This window comes from Pelophylax lessonae (genome assembly GCF_965119305.1).
Source record: "Pelophylax lessonae genome assembly, chromosome: 6".
NCBI classification, from domain to species: Eukaryota; Metazoa; Chordata; class Amphibia; order Anura; family Ranidae; genus Pelophylax; species Pelophylax lessonae.
This window is the reverse complement of record NC_138773.1, coordinates 289,440,751-289,465,843: the sequence shown is the minus strand read 5'-3', so window position 1 is coordinate 289,465,843 and position 25,093 is coordinate 289,440,751. Positions and strand designations below refer to the sequence as shown.

General features: G+C 42.9%; 1 protein-coding gene across 6 annotated transcripts in view; it reads right to left on the bottom strand.

The window, feature by feature from the left end:
* LRP1B (LDL receptor related protein 1B) overlaps positions 1-25,093 on the bottom strand; it is a 2,177,452-nt gene that overhangs the window by 785,642 nt on the left and 1,366,717 nt on the right. For all 6 annotated transcript variants that reach the window (XM_082262163.1, XM_082262161.1, XM_082262165.1 and 3 more), the window contains exons 26-27: positions 12,399-12,563; positions 6,616-6,860 (exon numbers count right to left, since the gene is read on the bottom strand). In XM_082262163.1, coding sequence (XP_082118289.1) covers positions 6,616-6,860; positions 12,399-12,563 — 410 coding nt within the window. The remainder of the gene's footprint in view (positions 1-6,615; positions 6,861-12,398; positions 12,564-25,093) is intronic.

The window sequence follows — 25,093 nt, the reverse complement described above, 5'->3', positions numbered from 1 at the left end:
TTGTTATGGAGACCCACAGCCTGGCAGCATGGTATGAAAAATGTGAGGGGTGTACTTACTTTTGTGAGATACTGTATATGCCCATAGGCTGGCCACCGTTCTACTTTAAAGCTGAACAGGTTAGGACTACATAGCAAATATTAATAGGAGATCAAATCTGTCATCCATCCCTAAAATTTACCAACATTTTTAAAGTCCAGTCTCAGTGCTCTGTTCTTTCTCCATTTTCTGTGCACCAACTCTGTGTTTACATTAGAGATTGGGTAGACTGGCAGGCTGTCAACTCACTCTTGGGAGATGGAAGCTGTGCTAGTGTTAGCAAGTGAAAGAAACTGAAAAGCTTATGCTGCAACCTTTGAAGATAAATTACTCCACCGTGCCTGAGGCCACAGAGGTCAGTGCAGACTGGTTTTAAGAGCACAGTTTCACCTTAATGAGAAAAAAAAATTATATATATATATGCACAGCTCAAAAATATTTAAGGATCAGAGTATAGCATCAAGTCAATGAAACTCCTGGGATATTGATCGGGTCAGTTAGGTAGAAGAGGGGGTTGTTAATCAGTTTCAGCTGTTTAGATGTTAATGAAATTAACAACAGTTGCACTAGATGGGCAGCAATAAGACGACCTCCAAAACAGGAATGGTTTTACAGGTGGAGGCCACTGACTCCAGGATGGCACATTAATACATGCCATTGCCAGAATGTTTGCTGTGTCCAACACTGGCACCCTGTGCTTTTCACAGATGAGAGCAGGTTCACCCTGAGCCCATTGACAGACGTGAAAGGGTCTGGAGAAGCCTTGGCGAACGTTATGTTGCCTGTAACATCGTTCAGCATGACCGGCTTAGTGATGGGTCAGTGATGGCATATCCATGAAAGGACGCACAGACCTCTACAGGCTAGACAATGGCACCCTGACTGTCATTAGGTATGAGGATGAAAACCTTGGACCCATTGTCAGACCCTACGCTGGTGCAGTGGGTCCTGGGTTCCTCCTGGAGCACAACAATGCCCAGCCTCATGTGAGCCAGCTCCTGGAGGATGAAGGTATTGATACCATTGAATGACCCACAAACTCGCCTGACCTAAGTCCAATAGAACACCTCTGGGACATTATGTTTCATTATGTTTCCATTGAGATCTTGTGTTTTCAAAATGTTCCCTTCTCCCATCCAAGTTCCACAATAAATACTAAAAACCAGCACCCCTGGACTGTTTTTATTGAGCAACGAGCCATTGGGAGTAAGGATGGATGTGTGAACTGTACCCTAAGTGACTGTGTGCTGGTAATCAGAGGAGGCCCAACAAGTCATCCTACAGCAAGTCCTATGGGGACAATGCTACATTTAGATTTGTACATAAGAACTGAAAAAAAGTCAATTGTGAGGAAAAGAGGCAAAGCAATTAGACATACAAACATAATTCAGTGTCATAATCACTAAGGATGCCAGGACTGCAAGACTGCAGCGCTAACTACTTTACTGGCTAAGTAATTACAGGGTGTCATGGAGAAACCACAGACACAAACTAAAATATGTCTTATGGCAAAAGTTTATTTTTTTATTATTATTATTATTTTTCTCTGTGAGGGCTCTCTTCAATGAGCTCTTTGTGTTCCCACATTTGACACTAAAATCTAAGTATAAAGGTGAATTAATGGAACAAGACAGGATAAATGTGTCATACTGTCTTCTGTAATAGCACAAAATGTTTAGCTTCACAAGTGTCAGCTGTAATATGTGCAATTACTCAAAACAAGTAACACCAGTTTGTATTTGAGATGATTATTTTGGAAGGTGTGGGGGGGAAGGGATTATTATAACCATTTTTAACATAGCAAAGTCTTGTCAAAGTTTTTTTTTTTGTAAACTTCCCAAGTGATATTACATTTTAGTTTTGAATAAATAAATTTGAAAATCTATACTTAACGTAATTGTTGCAACGTGAAGCATTACAGCATGTTGGAATTTACTGTGCTGCACAAAAGTGCCACAAGTTTTACGTTTTTCACGGTGTGAACTGAAGCCACTGGACATAATGCATATTGCCATACCCTTGCATTGGGACTATGTTGGACAATGCTGCCTAGTTCAGCCCAATGCTGCTGGTGTGAATAAGGCCTTAGTGTACCGATTTACCTGGTACCTCTTATTGAGTCATCTTTTCAGACTGGAAACATAATGTTCCTGCTATTTCAGAACTACTGGAATATCCTGTTCTACTAACACCAGCAAATATGTATGTATGCATATACTATATATATATATATATATATATATATATATATATATATATATATATATATATATATAATATAAATTAAATCAAATGTTATCACAGCAATTACCAATCCAAACATGTCCAACATGTCCCCATCAATTTTTAGATTTATGATTTAGAGCCCATTTAGACTAGGGAGTAGTGTTGGGCGAACGGTTTGGTACGAGCATAAGTTTGGGACGAACATTGACTGTTCACCCACTCAGCGAACATCCGAATTTTCAAGGCTTTCGGCCCGTCAAACGCCTCACAATGCACTGCACGCCGCACAGTGCGTTGGAAGATCTGATTGGCCGAAGCAATGAAGGCTTTGTCCAATCAGGACACAGAACACTATCGGATCCAAGATTGGAGAAAGTAATGATGACTGTGTCCAATCTTGACTCATTGCTCATAGACCTACCCTACACTATAAATGGTTCCTTCCCAATGCAGCCATTTGCAGTGTGATATTGGCGTAGCGAGAGATAGAACAGGGCTGATAGTGAGTTAATATGCTATAGTTTGCTATTGTGATACTATTGTGAGTGTAGAGCAGCGTTTCTCAAACTTTTTTCAGTCGAGGCACCCATTAAAATTGTAGGCCATCTCGAGGCACCCTTAAAATTGTAGACATTCTCGAGGCACCCCATTCTAAAATGTAAAAAACAAATCTAATAGCTTTACATAATGCAGCAACATCCACATGTAGGGCTCCCTACGTTAGAGGTGATTTATTCTTCCAAAGCAAATAAACTTTTGTACACACTGGTACTGACTAATATTTCAATGTTTCCCCATCCCCATCATGTCTGGGAGGCCAAGGAGGAAAAACAGACGTTCCCATGGCACTGTGAGGGGGCCAGAAGTGTAGGAAGGGTACCATTTCCTCTGTTTAGTGATGCTGCCCGTGCTATCCAGCCACAGCATGCAGAGGTGGTGGTGGACTGGCCTACTAAACCATCCTCATCCTCCTGATCCTCCGTCACTCAAGCAGTCCACTGCAGCTGCAAGAGTGGCTTATTCTGCATACTTATCCACAGCTATTCCTGCTATAGCCCCAGCATCATGCATGGAGGAATCAAGCTGAATTATTTAAACAAAGTATCAGCCACTTGCTTCTTGACGATGCACAGCATTACTTGATTCAGATTTTGGTTCTGAGTTGAAGGAAGGGAGTAACATGAGTCTACAGAGAGGGGAGAACACTGATAAACAACACATTGGCATTCATGTTTCCCCATGAACTTGGGCCTGAGTGTACTATAATTTGGCTTCTTCACATAAGGCTTGCTCCCTGTGGTACAACTCTGTTATTTCAATCTAAAATCTGCCAAAGAAACTCCAGAATTTTTCCAAAAAATCTCTAATCTTGTTCCGAGTGCATTAAATTCCCACATGGAAGAAAAATATATTTAAAATATATTTAAAAAAAACATTTTTAATTTATTTTCCCTAAATATATTGGAAATATATTTGAAATGCTACAATTTTGGCCATATTCAATGTATTTCTAAAATGTTTTCCCTAAATATATTGGAAATATATTTTTCTTTCATATGGGTTATGGCCTCATCATATAGACTGGCTCTCCAAGCTGTTGTTTACAAAATAAAGAAAGCTTACAGGGAAAATCAATTTAAAGTGATTGTAAGGCTCCGTTCACATGTAGGCGTTTTGGGGCGTTTTTGGGGAGTTTTTCTGCTCTAGGATCAGCTCTCAAAACGCCCCAAAAAGACAAATCCTATTCATTTCAATGGCCCCTGTTCACATCTGAGCGTTTTGACACTGTATACAAAACGCCCAACGCTCAAAAAAGTACATGAGCTTCTTTTTGGACAGATTACAGGCGTTTTCCATTGATCTCTATTCAATCTAAAAACGCCTGCACAAAAATCGCGGTAAAAATCGCCGCAAAAATCGCGGTAAAAAAACACGCGAAAACGCTACGCTCAGGTGTGAATGTAGCCTTAAGTATTATTTATTTATTTATTTTTTTAAATAACAAACATGTTATACTTACCTACTCTGTGCAGTTGGTTTTGCACAGGGCAGCCCTGATCCTCCTCCTCTTGGGTCCCTCTTTGCTGCTCCAAGCCCCTCCCTTCAGTCGAGTGCTCCCACAGCAAGCAGTTTGCTATGGGGGCACCCGAGCCGAGCTGCAGCTCTGCGTGTCCATTCAGACATGGAGTTGCCATTTGGCCCTATCCTCTCTCTCTCTTTATTGGCTGATGGACTTTGATTAACAGCCATGGGAGCCAATGGTGCCGCTGCTGTGTCTTAGCCAATCAGGAGGGAGAGTCCCAGAAGGCTGAGGGACTCATGGACAGAAATGGGGTTCAGGTATGAGGGGGTTCTGGGGTGGCTTCTACACACAGAAAGCTTTTTATCTTAATGCACAGAATGCATTAAGATATATATAAAAAAAAAAACCTTATACCTTTACAACTCCTTTAAATGTCATTTTTTTTCTTTCTTTATGTCAGTTTTGCTGCAGCAGCTTCTATACACAATATAGATTTGCCACTTTACAGGCAAACTAAGGGGACTCCTTAGGCACTATAATTAAAGGAATTTTTCATTTTTATTAGTTCACTTTAGGCATCAGTAAATCACTGCTTATTTAGAAATGATCTTTTTTACAACCTTTTTTTTTATTGATACATGTCCCCCTGGGGGCAGTACCTGTATTCCCCTACCTTTTGTATGCCCAATAACTTGCATTTACGCCTTCAAAATGGGCACTTTGATTTTTCCAGCTCGGGTCCCATAGACTTCAACGGGGTTTGTTGTTCGGCACTGAACTTTTGTGATGTTCGAAAGTTCTGGCGTGAACCGAACAGGGCGAGCATATTTATAGAGCAGTCGATGCGACATTCACCAAATATTCGCAGTAGGTGAATCAATCACTGTAATTTAAATCACATGCACCAGGAAGAAAAACCTGCAGAAAATGTTTGCCAAATGTCATATTCTCTATGTTATAAATATTCCCCGAAGCACCAGCACCAAGGGTCCTTTCACACAGGCTTTCTGCCTGGCGGACTCCATTTTGCTCGATCCGCTGATCCCTGCTGAGCAGGTGGATGACAGCTCCGTCTCCGCTTACTTTGCAGAGACGGACCTGTCAGATGCCCGCTCTCTTCTATGGGAGATCGGATGAAAATGGGCCACCTGTCCATTTTCATCTGATCCTATCTGATCCGATCCTAGAGACAGATGGAAAATAGGGTTTCCATTCATCTGGATTTCACAGGCAGGATCAGATCAGATAGCAGCGGGTGTCGGCGGGTGTCACTGCTGACATCCGCTGCTCCATAGGGGGGCATGGAGCATCTGACCAGGTCCGCCTGAAAAATTGATAGGTGGACTTGATCAGAAAGCCTGTGTGAAAGGGGCCTTGGACACATTACGTTAAAGCAGCACATTCATTTTTAATAACCTGGCAGTGAACCCTAACACACTAAAAAATGAGCATGCTCCTTTTGTTGATTGAATGCACCAAACACACAGCTATTGCATTGTGACGCACTGCAGTGTAGTGGTGTTGCCGCTGCTGTAATATTACGTTGGGGAGCCATGCAAAATAAATGGCACCTCAGCACAATATCACAGTGGAGGGCAAAACATCACACTACACCACGTCAAAATGTATGGCACCGCTGTACATACACCACACCACGCCATGCCTGAGTTGAACAGGACAAAGGCAAATGTTATTCTCTATGGCAGTGTTTCTCAACCTTTTTTTAGTCAAGACACCCTTTAAAATTATGGACAATCTCAAGGCACCCTCTAAAATTATGGACAGTCTTGAGGGACCCCATCCTAAAATATAAACACTATTCTAATAGTTTTACATAATGCAGCAACATCCACACATGTAGGATATTCCAATGTTTCTTTTCTTCCTCAGTTTTTCTCCATCACTCAGCTAATGTTACCCCAAAGCAGGTGGAGAGAGGTAGGGGAGGGTCAAACAAGGATGCTATATGGGCGACTGACATCCTCCTTTTCAACTGATGATGTCATTGGTTAATAGGAGGTTGGCAGCTAGAAGGTACACAATGTGTAATGGTGCACAATGAAAACCTGGGACTTTGTATAATTAAAAGGCAGACTTCACCCACCCACTACCTTGCATACAATTTTTAGGCATTTTGCCAAGGCGCCCCTGAAGAAGCCTCAGGGCACCCTGGTTGAAGACTGCTCTATGGCACAATCCATAAGGATTTACTATCCCCATTCCATTATTTGCTAGGTGGGAAAACAAGGAACCTGATTGGTTAGTATGGGAAACAGATCAAATATTTATTTTAAATGAATTATTGTAACTCTGTAAAGGAGACTCACCTTGCGGTTGACGGCTGGGATGGTAGATCTGAATATCAAATGGCTGGGCGCTTGTCTTCTGTATAACACTGACGTTATGGCCGGTCCACTTGTTTGCTTTAGACAATGTGTTTGTCCTCCAGTCTGTCCAGTATACGTCACTACCAAACAGCGAAACAGCAAAAGGATGGGAGAGATATTCATGTCCCCGAATTATTTCCTTCATGGAACTTCCATCATATAAAGCTGAATAGATCGCGTCAGATCTAGAATAATGGAAGGAACAGAAAAATAGACGATACTGACAAATATACTTCTCAGATCACTTTCTCCTTCATTTATATGTACCTGAGTTTTACACATATTTATGTGTGCTTTAAAAATCTAGTCAGCAGGAAATAATGGCAGGAAATAATTCCCAATTTAACTGACGAAGATTGGAAAGAAGCCTGTTCATCCCATTTATATGTATCGCCAGCAGCAAACAATAGGTTAATACAATTATATATGCTACATCAATCATATCTCTCTCCAAGTAGACTTTATGCAATGCAAAGCATTGCATCTCCTAAATGTTTGAGATGCAGTGCTAAGCGGGCAGACTTTATACATATTATGTGGTTTTGTCCAGTGATATCAAGATTCTGGCAGGAAATAATTCAAATATTATCCTCTGTCCTGAATATGCCTGTACCTTTGACCCCAGAAACCTGTTTGCTGGGTATATTAGATGAAATAACATGGTCTAGATATCACAAGATAATGCTTAGAGAAACACTGTTTATGGCAAGGAAAACAATCACAGTTAAGTGGATTCAAGTGAAGCCCCCTGCTGTTAAGAACTGGATAAGAGTGGTAAATCAGATTTTACCATTTGAAAAAGTATTGTATATGCATAGAGGATGCTCAACGAAATATAATAAAATTGGTGATAATTGGTGTCAATCAACATTAACCAATGGTTGAATATAAGGAGATAACCAAGAGGATATAGAGGGATGCACATAGTATGATGAGGAAATAAATCTATGATTGCGATGGAGCAAGGGGTTGGGGCACACCAGGACAACGGCGATCAATTAAGCTAAATGGATATACCTTGGCATAAAGAGATTATGAATACTAAGTAAACAGATAATTATTTGGATATTGTATAATTTTCTTATTTTATATTGTTTTGTCCCTTTGTTGAAAGGAGGTTTGGAATGTTCGTTTTTATGCACATATTGAAATAAAAAGAATTAAAAAAAAATAAAAATCTAGTCAGCCTTTGGACACACATTGGGGGGGGATTTACTAAAACTGGAGCACTTAGAATCTGGTACAGCTGTGCATGGTAGCCAATCAGCTTCTAACTTCAGCTTGTTCAATCAAGCTTTGACAATAAAACCTGGCAGGTAATTGGTTTCTATGCAGAGCTGCACTAGATTTTACATCATGCAGTTTTAAAAAATAACCCCCACAGATTTCTATTTTTCACGAGTAACCCTAATGCAGGTAAAAGCACAGTGTGATTTTTTACCATTTATAATCATTACATGTATTTAAAGTATATACATTTAGTATATCCTATAACTGCTTATACACAGATTCATAGGGCATTTCTATAAATGTGAATCTATGCATTCATTAATTAGTAATTAAATTGTAATAATTGGAATATTTTTTTTTTTTTTTTTAAGCGTTTGATCATGAATTTCATGCTGGTAATGCTGTGTGGAGCTAATACAACATGAAAAAGTTCACTTCAGAACTGTGTCCTACCATTGCAAAATATATGTGAACTTAATTATACAGAAGTTGCATCTGTACTTAAAGGGGCTGATTTACTAAAGGCAAATAGACTGTGCACTCTGCAAGACCAGTTGCTCCAGAGCTTAATAAATGATCAGAAGCTCTGCGGTTTTCCATTATCCAATGATGTGCAAGCAAAAATGCTGTTTTTTATTTTATTTTTTTCCCTTGCACATTAATGGGTACGCTTTACCTCATTTACTAAGCTCTGGAGCAACTGCACTTTCCAAAGTGCACAGTCTATTTGTTTTTAGTAAATGAACCCCACAGTTTCCCCTTAGCCCCCCTGCGTATTCCCACAAATACATGTTGAGTCCACCTAATGCAGCTCCTTATGATGGTTTGACAACAATGCAGCACTGTTCCTGAATCCAGAGCATAGTTACCACTCTCATGTAGGCTGTGCCTGAATGCACTACAATGAGATAACGAAAATGGAGGGGCTTGGCTGTCAGTGTTTTCACAGGTCTGTAGCTTGTCAATCATCACCTGATCACACCTCATCCTGTCCACTGCTTTCTGTCTCTGCTGCTGAAACCCTCCATCTGTGAGCTGCAGTGTCTGGGAGCAGGAGCATGTGAGACACAAATGAAGGACAATATGGCTCAGACAAAGAAGGTAAAATACTTTTTTATTTTTTTATTTTATTTTATGAGGTTTATGCATCATATGCTACCTGGATTTGAGACTTGTTTAGAGTGTCATAGGTGAGCCTTTTTGGTATTCAGGGATTCTGATGTTTCCAAACCTCTGAATTACAATAGTAACACATTTCAACAAATCCAAAATAAATAATAATGAAAATAACAAATTCTTTTGTATTCATTTGATTTTTTTGTGACTTCAGAGGGTTTTGTTAGTTCAATAATATGAGTCACACTCTATAGCTGAGCTGGGACAAGGGGTGGGCAAGAGGGACGGCACCAAAAGGAGATTAGGGGGAGGGGGTTTGTGTTGGGAAGGGGAATTTGAGGGGGCGGCAGGAGGTAAGAATTGTTCTAGGAGGGGAAATTTGGGGAGGTGTGCTAGAAGTGGTGATTTGTGTTGGGAGGGGGGATGAGGGAAGAGGATGTGTGCTAGGAGGAAGGGTTTGGGGGATTTGTGCTAGAAAAGGTAATATGGTAGAGGGGATTTATGCTAGGAGAGGAGAGAGGCTTATAGTAGTAGGGATGTTAGGGTGGCATCTGTGCTAGAAGGGAAAAGGGGAAATTGAGGGGGGATGTGCTAGGATGGAGGATTAGGGGAGCTAAGTTTGTGCTGGGAGGGGACATTTTTTTGGGAGGGGGATTTATGCTAGTAGGGATGTTTGGGGGGCATTTACGCTAGGAGGGAAAATGCACGTGTGTGTGTTGCTGGAATGGAGGATTTGGGGAGGGGATTTTGTGCTGGGAGGGGATTTGGAGTGCAGGGGAGAGAATTTGTGCTCAGAGAGGAAATTTTAGGGGTAGAGGACTTGTGCTACGAAGGGGTTTTTTTTTTTTTTTTGGGGGGGGGGGACGGGACTGGAATTGTGCTGGGGGCATATGCGGAATGAGAGGATTTGAGCTGGGGGATGGGGGAGGGGAAAGATTTGTGATGGGAGGGACATAGCTTGTGGAATTTGGGAAGTTTATCAAATGATTCTTCAGAATTTCCAGCGGAGCGACGTGCCAGAAAGAGACATCAGAAACGTTGCTGTCATCACTTTCCGTACCTGATGACGAATTTTCCCACAAATTGCTACAGCTCATTTCTTCATGTAACTCAGTTTCGCTGTTGCTGTTTTCCAGTTCATCTAAAAGCGATTTTGCGCAAAAAGAACGCTTTTTGGACGGCATGGTAGTTCTCTATTTTCCAGGCACAAAGAACTGGAAAAGCACAGGCAGGGCACTGGAAAAGTCACCAGGTGAAATCCTGTGGTGAAATGGGATGATACAGTGTAATCCGTTAGAATCACAGCTTTGTATCATGTCATTTAGTGTATATACATTTTTTAAATTGCTGCAGGTTCCACCCCCCTGCGTCGCAACGCTCACAGTGAGGGAACCGGAAGACAGGTGCCGGCATCGGCCGAGCACACAGCGGGAGTACGGCGGGGTAGGACAGCGGGAGTATGGCGGGGTAGGACAGCGGAGGATTGCAGGGGAAGGTGAGTTTTAAAATGTAAACAGACAGAAACAACAGATTTCCATGCAAAACAATGTACCACTAGGGAGGTTAAGCTTTAAAAAAAAAAACTAGTATAATATGTGTGTAGAAGATTCAGCGCTGAATAAATTAACTTGCAATGAGACCAGCAGCTAACACTCAAGGGCAATCCAACTCCTTCAATGAAATAAATAATAAATAGTGTAGCGCAGTCTATAATAGATTATTGGGATTCAATCATTGGATAAAACACTTTAAACCAATAATAAATATATTAAATATATTAAAACATGTCTAAAAAGGAGATAGTCCATATAAGAGGCGATAACAGTCGGTAGAGGTAAAAAGTCCACTTGTGATATGGTGAAATAATAACAGGTGTGACTCTGGTGCTCAAATCCCTCCACCAAGCAATATCTGCCTCTCACCTCCAAAACATGACCCTGCAGGGCCAGAAAGCATAAACAATCTCCACAGGTAACCAACTCGTGTTGCTCCGATACAGGCAAGACCAAGACTCCAGCACTTGTCAGCACAAATAAGGATATCGCTGCAGCAGGTACAACTCACACTCGATTCCAAGTTTCCCAAGATATATAAATAAAAGAGGGGGAGATCACAACAGAGAGCACTAGATCTCCCCCTCTTTTATTTATATATCTTGGGAAACTTGGAATCGAGTGTGAGTTGTACCTGCTGCAGCGATATCCTTATTTGTGCTGACAAGTGCTGGAGTCTTGGTCTTGCCTGTATCGGAGCAACACGAGTTGGTTACCTGTGGAGATTGTTTATGCTTTCTGGCCCTGCAGGGTCATGTTTTGGAGGTGAGAGGCAGATATTGCTTGGTGGAGGGATTTGAGCACCAGAGTCACACCTGTTATTATTTCACCATATCACAAGTGGACTTTTTACCTCTACCGACTGTTATCGCCTCTTATATGGACTATCTCCTTTTTAGACATGTTTTAATATATTTAATATATTTATTATTGGTTTAAAGTGTTTTATCCAATGATTGAATCCCAATAATCTATTATAGACTGCGCTACACTATTTATTATTTAAAAAAAAAAACAACAACAATGTTGCATTGTGATTTTAATTACATTTATTTTAATTATGACACAATAGGATATTTGTAAATAAGATACACTGGGGTTGGTTTAAAAGTGGAGAGCCTAAAATCTAGTGCAGCTGTGCATGGCAGCCAATCAGATTCTAACTTCAGCTTGCTTAATTAAGCTTGCACTCTCCAGTTTTAGTAAATTAACCTCAGAGATTTATGCGCAAAGAATTTATTTATTTTTTGTATTATGGTAAAATTGAAATTCAATGCACAGTATAGGTGGTATGACGTAGTGCAACATCCTTTATTATAAGAATTTATTAGTATTTGTGGAAACACAAGTAGATAGATGCCTGCAGCAACTGATCTGATTGCATATTAGATTTAATCACTAAGGTAGAGACAGAGCAGGCAGCGCGGGAGTATCTTTGTTTTTACATTTCCTGTAATACAATGAAGAGAAATGTTTGAATTGACTGGGTCCTGTGTAAGCACGGTTGCACACAGTCCCACGTTTACAAAACTCTCTTGAAATATCAAAGGCCTTTGAGCTGCATTGGGTTTTATTGAAGATGTCTGCACATCTATAGATAGTCTTTCTATGTATGTTTGTGCTCTATCATTATGGGGTTAACCCCCTTCCATTGTCTTTAAAACATATTTACACCAAGCATGGTAAGTGACAGCTGTGAGCTGATTGGTTTCTCTTGGCAACACCCACTTCACTTATGTTATTCTGTCTACTCTTCCCTTACATCGAGCTGCAATAAATGCTCTCCTTATATGGCTCTACAGAGATTTTCATTGGAAATATTACCTGGCATCTGTCCAAACTATTCTTCTTTCAAAGTGATCCACGGTGAGGCCATTAGGCCAAGCGCCACTTTCCATGTCTTTGTAGATGATCTTTCTCCCTGCTCCACTCATCGAAGCCGACTCTATACGTGGAAATGTGGCATCCCAGTCTGTCCAAAACATTATTCTGCAGGGAAAGGGAAAATAATCATTAGTAATTTAAAGGGAATCAATACTTTTTTTTTTGAGGCTTATATTTAAGGTTTATATTTATATTTTAATATAATATTTTATTTAATATATAATAGTATATTAATAATAATAATATATATTATATAATATTATTATATAACAATTATATAATATATATTATATTTATTTTTTTATAATTTTTATAATTTTTTTAAATTGTATATTTTTTATAATTATATATTTATATAATTATAATATATAATTTATATATACAATATTATATACTATTAATAATATATAATATAATAATATAATATGTAATATAATATTTTGATATAACGTTTGTAAGGGGGGTGCTGCATGCCCACTGGGACTCTCAGCGTGGGCCCCTCTCCACAACAGTGGATTGTGGATCCTGGAATTTGGGGCTGGTGATCATGTGATCACTATGCGATCACATGATCCCAGTGTCAACAAAGCTGTTATGAACTAATAATTCATCAAAGCTGTGTTGCCTATGCTATGATTGGCCCTCAACTATCACATTGTACCTGGGCTAATAGCAGCACCCTGCACCATCCGATAAGCTGTAGCCAAACACAGATCACTAGTAATCACAGCTGTCATAAATGGTTAACCTATTCATTATTGTAATAGCAAACAAAGTGTTAAAAACCACTTGCCAACTGCCCTATAGCAGTTTTACTGCTACAGGGTGGCCATGCTGCATAGGATCACATATATATACGTGATCTTGTTGGTTATTGAGCGCAAGAACATGTCAGCAGTGGCTCGCTCCCGCTGTAATTCTACACAGTGGGTCCCACAGATCATTCTGTACACTGGAAGAATGGCGATCTGTCTATGTAAACAAGGCAGATCGCTGCTCTGTCAGCAAGGAAGGCATTGATCCTGTGTTCCTGCAAAACAGCGACATGGATCAATGCCTTCCTCTACTAAAAGCACCTCCCACACAACAGTAAAACACAGGCTAGGCACACATTTAACCCTTTTATCACCCCTGATGTTAACCCAGCTAGTGTAATTAGTATAGCGATAGTGAATATTTTTAGCACCGATCACTGTAATAATGTCACTGGTCCCCCAAAAAGTGTCAGTTAGTGTCCAATTTGTCCACGGCAATATCTCAGTCCTGCTATAATTCACTGATCGCTGCCATAACTAGTAAAAAAAAAAAAAAAATTCCATAAATATATCCCATAGTTTGTAGACGCTATAACATTTGCAGTCAGCCCGTCAAAATACCCTTATTGGGTTTTTGTTCACAAAAAATATGTAGCAGAATATATATTTGCCTAAATTGATGAAGAAATTTGATGTTTAATTTTTTTTATTGGATATGTTTTTTAGCAGAAAGTAAAAATTATTGTTTTTATTTTTTTCAAAATAGTTTTTTTGTTTATAGCGCAAAAAAATAAAAAATGCAGAGGTGATCATATACCACCAAAAGAAAGCTCTATTTGTGGGAAAGAAAAGGACAAAAATCTTATTTAGGTACAGTGTCGCACATCCACGCAACTGTCAGTTAAAGTAACATAGTGCCGTATCCCAAAATATTGCCTGGTCAGGAAGGGGGTTATTTTTTTCTGGCGCTGAAGTGGTTTTGGTAATGCACTAGGCCATGGGTGTCCAACCTTTTGGCTTCTCTGGGCCACATTGAGTGTAGAGAAATTTTCTCAGGCCGCATAAAATAAAAATATACTATAGTTAAGGTATATAAGTAATAAAACGGCGCTGCGCCCTTCCCGAGCTTCTGTGCCCCCCCCAGCACTAATTTAAAACAACTAGTGGATGATCCCCTCCGAGGCAGCCTCTGCCTACACTTAGTTGGAAGCCGCCATGGCTGTGCCCCTGACTCAACTTTCTTCCTCCCCAGCAAAAAGAAAACATTGCCAGGGGGCAGTGGGCCGCATTGTCTGTGGTCCCCAGCCACATGCGGCCCCCGCGCCACAGATTGGACTTACCTGCACTAGGCATTTTTGCCCCCCTGTGTTTTTTTACAGTTTCTGCTAAGACTCCCCAGTCTGAGGTGGGCTGCATTGGTTAGATATTACTGTCTGGGATACCTTCTGGATGTGTTACTGCTAGAGTGTTCTTGTAACTCATAGGTCCTCCTTAGGTCCAGTAACCATATGAACCAATCAAGAATCACTCCCCTGAAGACAAGACAAGACTTAACAACATGGAGACTGATCATGTGATTATATCTGATCATTCCACTTAGAACTCCCACCTTCTTTAATTTAGGAAAGTTGGTGGAATGAACTGTTTTAGTATCTCCAGAGAAGAAGTTAAAATTTACAATGACCTTTGAGAATTTACTTTTTGTGCATTTACCTGACCTAAAGCGGGTTGTTTTTTGAAAAAAAAAAAATAAAAATAAAAAACTATACAACAATCTGTTTTTCTATCTTAAAAATATGTAATTAACAATAACTATATAGTAATTCACTCTGTAATGAATTCAAGTTCAGTAAAGCAAATTTAAGTTCCATTAAAATCAACTAAGTCATTGAACAGCATTATCAAAATGATTTTCTCCAAACAGGGAATATCTAAAATGTTAGACTGCAAAGGTCAAGTACCACTTAATGTAAATGTCAGACGGAATGAGAAGCTGTAATAACTCTGGTTCCCTATAAAGCACAGGGAGGGCGATGGTGGCCTCAGCTGGATAAACAGGAGCATTATCAGAACCTCGCAAGCCATATGAAAATGAAGCTTGGATAAGCGTCTATTGTTTCTGCATCTGCTGCTGATTTCAGTATAATTTCACCGTGGAATTTCAATACAACTTTTTTTGGTCCTTACACAATTATAATTTTGTACGTCTAATTAAACAATTCTGAGTTTTAAATCAATTGACAGATTACACAAATGGCCTGTAATAGAATAAAAAGTAATTAGGGACCTTGAACCATTCAAATCAAATCAGATGCCTTGCTTTTTGTTTTACGGAGGCTTGAGCACAGTATGGTGACCATTATGAGAACTCAAAGGCCTCTGCATGTCATTCATCAGCCCAATGTAAGAGCTCCAGTGGCTAGAAGAGACTCTCACATTGCACAGTTGAATGGCAGGGTATTAACTCAACTTTAAAGCTGAGGTCCAGGCCTGTGCATACTGTGCATCTGAGATTCTTGGGGGTTCCTGGGCTCACAGGAACTATTTTAAGAGAACCTGTCATCCAAATGTATCTGTGACAATGGGATGTCCATTCTTGAATTGTTATACCAGTGTAGCCCAATTACTTAGGGATAACTTTATTTTTTTCAATAAGTTTTATTAGTTTTATGCACAGTACAATGATGTACAGGATTACTTTATTTTTGACAGGGAAGGAATATCAGTGATTAACAGTAAACATACCTATCCCTGGGAGGTAAGGCTACTCAAATAAAACTACTTGAAGAGACCCAGTCACCAAATAAAAAAAAAAAAAAATGCAGGTAAAAGCACAGAAAAATCAGGTATTTCAAATGCTTATTTCAGCCTCTCTTAACCTTTTTTTTACCCAGCAGGAACCCTTGAAATGACTTTCAAGTCTTGAGGAACCCCTGCTGAGCCCAATTAATTGGTGGTCAATAGGACGAATGCTGTTTACGTTAGTGGTCAATAAGAAGGATATTCCTTACATTGGTGGTTAGTGGGAAGAATGTTCTTTACATTGGTGGTCAGTAAGAAGAATGCTCCTTGCATTGGTGGTCAGTAAGAAGAATGCTCCTTACATTGGTGGTCAGTAAGAAAAATGCTCCTTACATTGGTGGTCAATGGGAAGAATGCCATTCTTACAGACAGATAAAAAGAAAATGGTGTCATACAGCTGGCTCTTCCAAATAGCACTGATCCCAAAGCTCTACAGGCACCATCAAATGGGAGGTCAATCAGCCAATGAACCACTAGCAAGTTCTAAAGGAACCCTAGTCATTGAAAATACAGGTGTAGCACCACCCCCGCAGGAGCTGCTGATTATATTATTGGGTCTACACCCTGCCTAACAACCCAATCAAATTGGCTCGATCCCTCCTCAGGCACAACTGACCCAGAATAGGACTGGACTATCAAATAGATACACAGGTTGGAATACAATACTTCACTATGCAACAATACCTTGTTACCTTCTTGAATAGTAGTCCTTCTGGGTGACACAATGGAACAACGCACAAGATTGTAATTAACCAAACTTAGTTTACTATATATCAAATTGAATAGGGGAGATACAATACAATACAATACAAGTCCATAAAAGGTTATTTAAAACAGCTTTAAAAAGGTAAAAGAATACCCCCACACTCCTCCTGCATTAAGGCTAGACACAGTACCAGGTAGGTGGGCCTATCTGAGTCCCTCCCCCAGAGTTCTCTTCTTTCTTGTTGATCTTCGCTAGCAAGGTTATTGAATAGAGCTCATTTGTAATCCAGATTAGGAATAAAGATCAAGAGAGAGAAAACAACGAGCTGTTAGTTGTCACCGCAGGGTGTCTGCGTAACTGAGCAATAACTTCTGCGAGAGAGATAAGCCTCTGGCGACTCCTTTACAGACCTTATTGTTTGTCTATGAGTCTCCTGAGAGAGTATGGTGATAAACCCCGGGGTTTTATCACCTCCTGCTGCGCTACCGCTATCTGTAGATAAAACTGTCTCTTCAGCAGATAAAGTCAGTTATTGGGCATGTGCCCTCTCACCAACAGAAGTTTCTCCTTCGCGCGCTTCCACTGCGGTCTCAGTCCTTTGGCTATATGCCAGCCGCGCGGGGTCCTTCTGGCGGATGACTTCCGGTCTCGGCAAACAGCAGTATGACCTCCAGGAATGTGCCTCGTGCTTGAGATGGGACGGTTCCACGTCGTCCCTCCAGGCTAAAAGGCTCTAGCCCAATATCCAGTGTCAGTCCTTCACTCTCGCTCGCTGGTTCCTCAGAGTCCAGCGCAGAAAGGCCCCCCCTTCGCGCGCTTCTCTCTTCCTTTAAATAACCTCCCCCATAGTGCCGTGCGGTGCAGCCGTGCACCCTGGATCTTGCAAAGCAGCCTGGGAGATGTAGTTTCTTCATCTTGTGAAAAGGAAGTCACAGCCCGGGAAATTCCATGCAGCTACCACTAGAGGGAGCCTAGTTCCTGGATCTTGCAAAGCAGCCTGGGAGATGTAGTTTCTTCATCTTGTGAAAAGGAAGTCACAGCCCGGGAAATTCCATGCAGCTACCACTAGAGGGAGCCTAGTTCCTTCCCACATATCAAACAGTGTCTTTAGGCATGTTTAACCCCGCTACACACTCCCCCCACTTGAGAAACTTTGGTCCCCAAAGAGGTCAACAGTATGTACCCTAGTGCATAGGTTGGCATTATACAACAAAAACATTAACATTTTGCTGAAATAAGTCAATCTGAATACATCCAATTTTGTATTCTAATAGCAGTGCAACAGTAAAACGATAAAGTGCAATTAATAAGCAAATAAGTGATTTCTACAGTGTTAATATAGTGCTGATTTCTAGTGCTTTTATATAGTGCTCCTTTAAAAAGCACATGTGCCTTTGCAATTTCTTAAACACTTACATCTTAAAGTTTGTGTTGAAAAAAAACATCAAAAGGTGAGAAAGAGAAAAAAACATATAGTGAGGTCAGAGCAACAAAATGTGCACAAACATTAACTCACAAAGTAAACCAAATTGTGAACATCAAAAACTGTGCTTATTATAATGGCCAAACCCAATATCCTTATGTACAAACTTAAATGCAAACGTTTTCTACTTCAATACTTTGTTCTCATGATCTCTCACAGACCCCCCAAAACTTGGGTGGCTTGTACAGTTGTGCCTGGGGGTGAGCTAGGGTTGTCCCCCACCAAATCTACAGTGGAGGAACTAGGCTGGTCAGGAGATCTTTTGGAGGTAAAAACAGCTTCTTCCGAACATTCACCCAATTGATCATAGGTCAGTCTCTTAGGTGGGTGAATGACTCTCCTTTCCCTCTGTTCCCGTGGAGGCATGCTCTCAGAGGTGCTAGGATCAGGCACTTCTGAGGATTCTTCAATGTCCCCCTCCTCATGTTCCAACACAGAGGAACCTGATGGTTCAAGAGAGGTCAGTTCTTCTTCAGAGAAGGGTGCAACCTCCTCCTCAGGATCTTCATCCTCAGCTGCTTCTTCTGGAAGCATATGAAAGGGTATGAATTCAGGGGCTTCTGCCCGAAGGGCTCCTCTATCAGCCAAGTCAGATGAAGACAGGGAGGCAGGTGTGGGTTCTGGCAACTGAGATGACCACAACCAGTCGGGTACCTCCTCTTCATCTTCCAAATCTTCAGATGGAGAACTTCCCTCTCCCTCATCTGGGAGCGTCGTCTGAGATCTGGTAACTGGTCTGGACCGGCGAGAAGTCGAAGGGGCCTCTGACACGTCTTCCACAGGGGGCATACGAACCGCTTCAGAGAGAGGCAGCAAATGGTTCCGATGCCAAGCCTTCAATGGACCCACACTTCCTTCAGGCCGAATTTGGTACACAGGAAGGTTTGGCAGTTGCTTGCAGATAACATAAGGTTGGGACTTCCAGCGGTCTGCCAACTTGTGTTTTCCCGGGACACCCAAGTTTCTCAACAAAACCCTGTCCCCTGGTTGCAGGTCATGGATCCGAACTTTTAGGTCGAAATTTTTTTTATTCCGCAGTCCACGTTGATCAGATGTGGCCTGAGCCTTGTCATAGGCCGCTTTCAGACTCTTCCGCAGTCGGTCCACATATCCTCTATGCGATGCTGAAGAGGTATGATCAGGCGAAATGCCAAAGGCCAAATCCACTGGCAACCGAGCCTCCCTTCCAAACATCAGCCGATAAGGGGAATATCCAGTAGCATCACTGACAGTGCTGTTGTAGGCATGCACAATGGCAGCTACGTGCTTGCCCCAATGCTGTTTCTTCTCTGAGCTCAAAGTCCCCAACATATCCAAAAGAGTCCTGTTAAATCGTTCAGGCTGGGCATCCCCCTGTGGATGGTAGGGAGTGGTTCTAGTCTTTTGAATGCCTAACATATCTAACAGTCTCTTGATCAGTCTGCTTTCAAAGTCCCTTCCCTGATCAGAATGGAGGCGTTGTGGTAACCCATAATGTACAAAGAACTTCTCTACAAGAACTTTGGCTACCGTTGAGGCCTTCTGATCCCTTGTTGGGAATGCTTGAGCATATCTGGTAAAATGGTCTGTTACCACAAGGACATTCCCCTGGCCACTCAGATCAGGCTCTAAGCAAAGGAAATCAATGCACACCAGCTCCATGGGTCCCTGACTTTGTAGATGGCCCATTGGGGCTGCTTGACGTGGCAGAGTCTTCCTCTGTATACACCGGACACAAGAATGACAGTATCCTTCAACTTCGGCCCTCATACAAGGCCAGTAGAACCTGTCCCTGACAAGCTGAAAGGTTCTTTCGGGCCCCAGATGGCCATGATTATCATGAAGAGCGGCCAGAACTCCCTCTCTGTATTTAGCTGGTAAGAACAGTTGCCACTTCTCCTCCAGATCTTCAGATGGACCTCTCCGGTAGGCCACTCCTTCTCTGATCTGTAACCGGGTCCACTCTCTATGTAACAGACGGGCCCCCTGAGGGGAGTCAGTTAGAAGCAACTCAGGGCTCTGGATCTCCAAGGCTTCCAAAAGAAGTTTTCCCAAAGGGTCTTCCAACTGCTCCTTCCGCAAGTCCCTTTTGGACAGCCGGGGCAAACCCTCCCCTTCAACCTGGGTCACCTGGCAGTAGCATTTGGGTACTCCGATAGCCGAAACCCCAATCTCTTCTGCTCTTGACCCTCCTCGGGATCGAAATTCAGTTCCCTGATATAGGGCACGCACCCCTTCTGGAGCCAAATGAGTCCATTCTTCCGCAGGTTCCTGTGGAACATGCAACCTTCTGGATAGGGCATCTGCATCCCTATTTCCGATTCCTGGCCGATACTTCAGGCTAAAATTGAAGCTAGAGAGGGCAGCCAACCATCGATGTCCTGTTGCATCCAGCTTGGCCGTAGTCAACAGATAGGTGAGGGGATTATTATCTGTCTTGACAATGAATTCAGCTCCGTACAGGTAGTCTTTCAATTTGTCAACCACTGCCCACTTCAAGGCCAAGAATTCAAGTTTGTGAGTAGGATAATTCCTTTCAGCAGGCAGTAGGCTTCTGCTCACATAGGCAACAGGTCGCAGATGACCCTCATGCTCCTGATAAAGTACCCCCCCCAGCCCATCTCGGCTGGCATCAACATGCAGTTCATATGGTTTTGTGGGGTCCGCATAGGCCAACACAGGGGCAGTGGTTAGGGTTTCCTTCAGCTGGACAAAGGCCCCTTCGCATTCCGGGGTCCACTGATCCTGGATGGATTCCTTAGCCTTCCGGGGGCCTATGGTGGACTTCGCCGGCTTTACCAACTCAGGGACATCATCTTCTTCATTCTTCAGGAGCTCATTTAGGGGTCGGGCAATCTGGGCGAACCCCTCCACAAACCTCCTGTAATAGGAGCAAAAGCCCAAGAATGACCGGAGTTCGGTCACATTTGTGGGTCTCGGCCAGGAAGCAACAGCATCCAGCTTGTCCGGGTCAGTGGCCACCCCTTCTTCAGACACGATATGGCCCAGGTAATGGACCGAGGACTGATAGAATTGGCACTTCTCAGGAGAAAGTTTCAGACCTTCTTCATGTAGCCTCTTCAAGACCTTTTCCAACCTCTCCTCATGTTCTTCTAAAGTTCTGCCAAACACGATAACATCATCCAAGTATACCAGTACCTCTATCAAATTCATATCTCCAACGGTCCTCTCCATCAGCCTTTGGAAGGTAGCAGGGGCCCCGGACAACCCCTGAGGCATGCGATTGAACTCAAAGAACCCCACAGGGGTGATGAAGGCTGTTTTCTCCCGATCTTCAGGGTGCATGGGGATCTGATAATACCCACTCTTTAAGTCCATCACACTGAACCACTTCGCCCCTGACAGACTCTGTAGGGCATCTTCGATTCGAGGAGTGGTATACTGGTCTGGGATGGTTCTTCTGTTCAGCGTTCGGTAGTCGATACAAAGCCTCAAAGATCCATTTTTCTTCCGGACTACCACTATCGGGGAAGCATACGGGCTCCTGGATTCTCGGATAATCCCGATCTTTTTGAGCTCTGCCAGCTGTTGACGTAGATCTTCTAAGTCACCTAAGGGGACTCGCCGGACTCTCTCCCTGAAAGGCTTGTCCTCACTCAGGCGGATCTTATGAGTGGCGCTCCTGGCACATCCCACGTCAAACTCGTCCTTAGAGAATATTTCCCTGCATCGAGCAAGTTGTGCCTTGGCCCTCTTCACCCATTCCGGCGGGAGGGCAGCGTTTCCAGAGCAAAGCTCCTCTATAACCGCTTCACCCTGTTCCTTTTCTTTGAAATCAATGGGGGCAACTGGGGTAGCCGGGTTGACTTGGCCCAGGAGCACTCTGGCCGGTACCTTCACTGGTGTAATAGAGGTGTTTCTGACACTCACTAAAACCCTTCCACGGTTTTCCTGTAACACCTTCAAAGGGATCACCTCAGGGATCACTTCTATCCCTCTCTGTCTCTCCTTTTGACCTGATTCAAAGATAATGAAGGGACCCGGCTGTTGCCATGTGAGTTTAACAGAAGCCTTAAAACAGGCCACCTCTCCTGGCTGTAAGACCTTTTCTGCTCTATCCAGCTTCCAGAGTCGTCCAACTCCTTCTGCGGGGGTCTCTTGCTCCAACACTAATCGTTGGTAGGCCTGCCGTAGCATGGGATGGATCCTTGGCGCCTGAGCATCTTGTCCCTGGACCAGTTGTATCAGAAGGCGCCTTACCAGGTCAGTGTTTGTTCCTACGATGAGAGAGCTTTTGTTGGCCCCTGGTGGACGAGGACAGACCACCGCTAAGGTGTCGAAGGTTTCCGCTTCACCAGCCACTGATGGATCAAAGGTCAACTTGATTGGCAGATACCCGTCATAGGGAAAACTTTGGGTCCCAATACCCCATATCTCCAGATCTTCCAACTTCTGCAAAGGTAGATGGGTAAGATATTTATCATAGAAGTCTCTATACAAAAGAGTCACCTGGGCCCCTGTGTCAAGGAGGGCTCTTGTGTAAATTCCTTCCACCTGAACCGAGACCACTGGGGAGGGCCCGACCAAGTTAGTTGGGAATTCTCTTGATGTAGCCTTGTTATCTGATTCAGTTCTCTGTACCCTGGCCCTCTTCTCCTTTTTCTTCCTTGATCTAGGCCCCCGCCGAATCCGGTGTGCATTGACTTTCCTTCCCTCAGTAACCCAGAGTCTAGAACTGGGGGTGTTATATTTGGGTCTGACCCCCTGACTCAGTTTCCCTGATCCTGCACCACTTCTGGAGTCCCTTAAGACTGGCGGACACCCGGTTGACTCCTTCACCGGTGTCCTCTGAAGTTTCCCGCTGGCTCGCGAGGTTTCGCGGCAGCATTTCCTGAGCTGGGACATACCCTTCTAACATGCCCAACTCCCCCGCAGTTGAAACAAGTTAACAATCTTGCAGGCCGTGGCTCTGGATCTGTGCTGAGACTAACAGGTTCATCTGGCCTCTCCGATATACTCCCCTTGGGTAGAGTGGATACCTGACCAGTCAGGATGGACACCATTTCTATCAACTGAGACACTTGGGTCTTTAGGAGTTCAACTTGAGAGTCACCCTCTTCCACACTTATCACTCCAACCCGGGCAGTTGAGTCAAACTGCCGACTTTTCTTCTTGTTGTCCAACATGACCTCTTCCTCTCTGACCATTCGAATCAGATCGGGTATTCTAGAATGCCGCCATCTCGACGAGTTCGTAACAGTATGGCAATGGGATCTAAAGGTTGAGCCCCTTTCAGAACCTGTCGTGCACGAGTCTCATCTATTTTCCGGGGGTCTATTCCTTTCTTTAACAGAATCTGGTGGATAATCCTATCCAGACGTTTAATGAATTCGGACAACTTCTCCCCCTCTTCTTGATAACAGTGGTCCAACTGGTAGAGAAGTTCAGCCGCGTTCTCCGTCCGACCAAACACATCTTGCAGAATGTCCAAATAATCCTGTGCAGTACAGTTCTTCTTGCTAAGCTTTAGATTACGTACAGCCTCTAATGCAGGTCCCCTTAAACTCTCTGTGATCCTCTGCTTCTTGTGCTGTTCTGGTACCTCCCATTCCTCCAAAGCCTGAGTGGCGGTATCCAGCCACTCTTCGAACCCATCTTCTGCTGAAGGCACAGGCTGTTTCCCAGAGAATGTCCGGAGCTTCCTATATCCAGTCATCAGATAGCTCGAGGAGTCCCTGCTACATTTTGCCACAATCTCCCCAAGAACAGCACACAGTTCTGAGCTAAAAGTCGACAAAGGTGATGACTCAGGATGCCCTTCTTGGACACCTTTTTCTTGGCTGGATACCCCAGGGGTGGTGGATGAGGGACCCGCAGTAGGAACTCCTGGATGTATCAGGAAAAGTTCTGTTTGGTCAATAGTTTTTACACTGTTTCCATTGAAATAATCAGGGACCCCTTTCCTCCACTCACACAGTGCATACGTGTGTGGGGCAGTGGTGTCAGTTTTTATGTCAATCACCCAGAATTTCCTGTCTGTGGATAGTGCCCTTAAAACAGGGAGGAGCTTTTCTTCAGTCCAGGCTTCTCCCTTGATTTCAACCACCAGGCCATTTTCCACTATGACATTCTCTTCCTTGCACCACTCAGCAGCAGCGACAGGATCCATTTCTGCGTGGGAGGGGATTCTGGGGCTGAGAGGGTTGTGTTGCAGGACTGTAGAAATCCCGGACGAGCCCCCACGTGTAGCACCACCCCCGCAGGAGCTGCTGATTATATTATTGGGTCTACACCCTGCCTAACAACCCAATCAAATTGGCTCGATCCCTCCTCAGGCACAACTGACCCAGAATAGGACTGGACTATCAAATAGATACACAGGTTGGAATACAATACTTCACTATGCAACAATACCTTGTTACCTTCTTGAATAGTAGTCCTTCTGGGTGACACAATGGAACAACGCACAAGATTGTAATTAACCAAACTTAGTTTACTATATATCAAATTGAATAGGGGAGATACAATACAATACAATACAAGTCCATAAAAGGTTATTTAAAACAGCTTTAAAAAGGTAAAAGAATACCCCCACACTCCTCCTGCATTAAGGCTAGACACAGTACCAGGTAGGTGGGCCTATCTGAGTCCCTCCCCCAGAGTTCTCTTCTTTCTTGTTGATCTTCGCTAGCAAGGTTATTGAATAGAGCTCATTTGTAATCCAGATTAGGAATAAAGATCAAGAGAGAGAAAACAACGAGCTGTTAGTTGTCACCGCAGGGTGTCTGCGTAACTGAGCAATAACTTCTGCGAGAGAGATAAGCCTCTGGCGACTCCTTTACAGACCTTATTGTTTGTCTATGAGTCTCCTGAGAGAGTATGGTGATAAACCCCGGGGTTTTATCACCTCCTGCTGCGCTACCGCTATCTGTAGATAAAACTGTCTCTT